This window comes from Austrofundulus limnaeus, unplaced genomic scaffold (genome assembly GCF_001266775.1).
Source record: "Austrofundulus limnaeus strain Quisiro unplaced genomic scaffold, Austrofundulus_limnaeus-1.0 Scaffold5, whole genome shotgun sequence".
In the NCBI taxonomy this organism is placed as follows: Eukaryota; Metazoa; Chordata; class Actinopteri; order Cyprinodontiformes; family Rivulidae; genus Austrofundulus; species Austrofundulus limnaeus.
In genome coordinates, this window is record NW_013952407.1 from 4,083,695 (window position 1) to 4,087,999 (window position 4,305).

The 4,305-nt window shown below is 39.6% G+C and overlaps 1 protein-coding gene across 5 annotated transcripts in view; it reads right to left on the minus strand.

Annotated features, from left to right (window-relative positions):
- tcf12 (transcription factor 12) overlaps positions 1 to 3,868 on the minus strand; it is a 75,446-nt gene extending 71,578 nt beyond the window's left edge. For 2 of the 5 annotated variants that reach the window (XM_014027686.1, XM_014027658.1), the window contains exons 1-3: positions 3,707 to 3,867; positions 2,847 to 2,935; positions 2,049 to 2,121 (exon numbers count right to left, since the gene is read on the minus strand). In XM_014027686.1, coding sequence (XP_013883140.1) covers positions 2,049 to 2,121; positions 2,847 to 2,918 — 145 coding nt within the window. In that variant the 5' untranslated portion in view covers positions 2,919 to 2,935; positions 3,707 to 3,867. Of the gene's footprint in view, positions 1 to 2,048; positions 2,122 to 2,846; positions 2,936 to 3,545; positions 3,635 to 3,706 lie in introns of those variants that run through there. The other 3 variants (XM_014027672.1, XM_014027679.1, XM_014027664.1) reach the window with 3 other exon arrangements.
- Between the last annotated feature and the right edge of the window lie 437 nt (positions 3,869 to 4,305).

The window sequence follows — 4,305 nt, forward strand, 5'->3', positions numbered from 1 at the left end:
ACACACACACACACACACACACACACACACACACACACACACACACACACACACACACACACACACATTCACATTTTTTTTTACAAATGAAATTAAAAACATGCAAGGGAAGACTTGTCCATCCAGCCTCACATGTTGGAGCCAGAGGAGAATGAAGATGACAGATTTGTAGTTGGTAAGTCCAGACCTTGTTTAAGAATTCYGTCACAAAATACTGTGATATAATAGCTCATAAAACGGCATAGAAAATAAAGAAAAATATGACCCAAACTGAATGTAAAGATACCTACACAGCACTGGGAGAGACATGACTGGTCTGCCTGTAGTCCAGTCCAGATCAGACTCTCATTTAAAATGAAYGGATGCAGATTTTTCTTGCAAAACAAAACCAAAACAAAATGCTTTTAAGTAAGTGAAAGATGAATTATTACAAACACAACGAGTTTGAATTAAGGACACTAACAATAGTTTTTCAATCTGATACATAAATGTTCGTTTTTTTTATTATACATCTGGGTTTTGGTGCAATACAAAAATAATCTAGACTGATTAGAAAAAGGGGTTGTATCTGGTGCAATCGATTTAAAACTTAGTTACAGTTTTCATTTGATTAGATGTGATCAAATCTTGTGCTGCCCTTACGAGGTGCTCACATCACTTATTTTTTTATAAATTAACATAAAGAACTTCCTGTTCCATGAAACCAATGCTCACTAAAAGTTTACAGAAAGTTTCCACCAAGTTGTGTTTACATCACTCAGAATAGAACATTTGGAAAGAAAGGTGGCATTATAAAATCAAAGGTGTTTTCATGGTGGATTTTTAAAACACAACCTGACATCATCTAAAATCTTAAATAATAATAATAATTGACAGATGCACCTTTTATCTGTTTCATAATGTTTATAAGAAATTGAATCTTCAAGACACAACAGTGTTGTACAACAACAGACGCCCAGCATTTTAGCAGCAAACACATACTGTAATGACGTTTTGCTTTCAGTTCAACTAAATAAAGATTTCAGTGGAAACGCAGACAACATCCTTCTCACTTGAATGATTAGGTATCATAAAAGTCCTCCTCAGAGCGCCACAGTTCATGTGTGACAGCTCTGTTCTTCTTTCTTTGTCATTTCTACGCAATGTGTGGCTTTCGTTTCACAGATAACTGTCGACAATGAGGCTTTGTGGATGCGCACAAGACACGCTTTCAGAAAACATAATGCTTGATTGTTGACTTTTTGTAGTAGCACATCAGACAATAGATGTGCTTCAGATTAATGTCCTGAAACGTTTATTTCTAGAGGAAGCGATCCAGAAGCAAAGAACCTGAACTCCTCTTATTGCAGCTTAAGCTATCCACAGATGCGTTATTAAACAAAAATAATAATAATAATAATGGAAAGAAAACGTGTGAGAATCTGTTACTGGATGAAGAATTTATAAGTCTCCGCGTATTTCAGTCAAAACATTTTACTGTTTTGTGAAACCAGAGTCCAAAAGCAGCTCCGGCCCAGACGTGTGGACACACATCACAACAAATCCTCAGTCGCAGCAGCTTCTGTGAACGGTCCCTGCACCTGAGAACACCTGATCATTACAGCCTAAACGTGCCTGATTTATGCATTATTTATCCATCTGACAGTAATGCAAACATGATTAGCATTCACAGCACTCTAACCGTAAATGGATCAATAAAACATTTGCACTTGTCTGTGGTCCAAAGTGTGCTTTGTTCAACATCTTTACTGCAGCGCTGCTCTACAATTCCAGATGGACGGCTCAGGTTTCAAGCACCAGATGTGAGGAGAGCGAACAGCCATCACACAGAGGAAGAGGAATTACATTCAAGACTGAAGGCTAAGACACTTTTCCTCCCATTTATAAACAAGCCCAGAAACAATCCCAACAGAAGTAGACAAGACCTAACAACTGATTTTTTTTTTGTATGTGTGTGTGCAAGCTTTAAGACACATAAGCAGGGATAAACAGAAACCTCATAGCAGGGGGTTTGTAGAAAAAAATAGGTTTAAAGGCTCAAGTCTTACCTGCTGCACTGAATTGACTGCTTCCAAGTGTTGTAGGCCTGTTTTTTCCTCCACTCACAGGCGGAGAAAACATCTGGAAGTAAAAGTACAAACAAAAAGCTCAAATGAAATAAAAGATCCAGAAGAGTAAAAAGCAACCATCGAAATAATTAGCTTTAATAAAACTCATAGATAACTGACAAATTTGGCTTTTAGATTCTTTACGGTACGATAATTTAGCAAAATTCTTGGAATATGTTTTTCACCTGAATTAAAAATAAAGTAGCAATTATATATTTATAGTCTGATCTTGTTCTACCCCTTCTTCAGCTGATGGAGGAATTAGCTCCATCAACAGTTAATCTTATAGTACATTTATTAATCAACTGATGGCACTAACATTAAAATCATTATGTGACTGCAGACCCAAATACATAAAAAATGGAAACTGTGGGAATATTTTAAGTCACATAAAACAGGAAAGTGAAGATTTTGAGAATGAGTTGCTCTAAGTAGGTGGTGATGTAATGTACAAATAACCAGAGTGGAGCTATAAAAACAAGCAGTTTTCATTYGTAATGTTCAGTATCATAACCTTTTTCAAAGCAGTGTTTTTTATTTCAAACTATATAATTAGGCTTGTTGCTGGTGTGTAATTGCCAGAAAAAGACACTAAAAGTTCCATTAGCTGTTCACCTGTCCTCAATACAACAGTCATATTWAAAAAAMACACACACATACACATTGTTGGAAACCTGGAATCTCATGCTGCAGCCTTTTTACACTTTTTAAGATCAGCTGAAAACAACTGTGTCCTACCGCGCTAAAATCCAGCAGGTCACTTAATTCCTTGTCTGTTCCGAGAGCGGCAATCCGCTGCTGAGGATTCATCCTGGCGATCTAGAAACCTGGACAAAAAAACGCACACAGTCCATCAGGGTCACATCTTTAGCTGCTTTATCTAACAGCGGGGACTACTTCTTCGGGAAATGACTGCCACGGGAGCTGTCTGCTGTGGATGCAGAATAAAAGACCAKCACCGAGAAGTAAAGTTGACTCCGGGCATTGGATCGTTGTGAAGACACTGACAGTTTGCGCGTCTTGTACTTATATTTAATCAGTTTAATAAGCTCACAGCCATTCAGTTTTATTAATTTTATCGGGCGACGGAGACAAATAAGAGCGCTGCTGGGAGCGTTCTGAATGGATGTCAGGAACCTGCAGCATCGCGTCAATGCAGGGACAAAATAACTCTGAAATAACGCCGCACGCAGATAGTAAGGCATTTATACGATCCTCACATTGCTCTGCTACAGACCGTGTCAATGTCAGTGATTTGTGGAGCGCAGTTTTCGAGCGTGACGATGGTTTGCTGGTAGCTGCGGTGAGCTAGCTGGCTAACGCTAGCTGCAGTTACTCGCTCATATGGGTTGGAAATAGCTGCAACCTCTTACTGCTGTCTTTGTGGACAGTAGTACGAGGGAGACGAGTCAGTGACCTAAAACGTGAGTTACAAACCGGTACAGACGAGCGGACACTGGAGGCAACAATCTCAGTCTCCAGCTCCAGAAAACAAAAACGCAACGATGGTCTCTCTCTGTCGCTCTCTCACTCTCAACTCCCAACTTCTTTCACGGGTCCGAAAGCTTTCTGGCAAACTCCCCCCCATGACATTTTACCTGTTTTCCGAATAAAATCCCGACTAGGGTGATCTGGTGAAGAGTCGCTTTCTGTCAACACCCCTCAAACAGGCGAAATGTGGGCTTGAGCGCCTATGAGTGGGAAAATATCCTCTATATATATCAGTTACGAGTTTCCCTTAGGCAGACATTTTTTGCTTTGCAAAAGCCTCAGCACGACGATGACAGCGGTTATTGTATCCCTCCGCCGCGCAGCGGGAGATGCTGCGGGAGTCAGCTCGTGCTGATCCGAACATTGATGCGCGGCAGCTTTTATCTCTGCTTTATTATCACTGAACCAAACAACGCGGGGACTTTAACTGAGATCTGAAAAGATCTGTTTAAAATATTTAAAGCGGAAAAAAAGCGATGAAAACTGTTGTCCGGTTTAGACAAACCTATATTTATAAATTCAGTCGCTTTTTAAAACAATCATGAATTTTGACTTTCAGAAGGAACTTGTGGAAGAGTTTTGTAACAAAGTCTTTTGTGTTTTTATTTTTGCACAAACTGTAAAATTAAACGTATCTGATGTAATTGCGCTCCTTTGCATGGGCGCCACCAAGGGGAGGCCCAGGGGGCGATGACCACCTTTATAT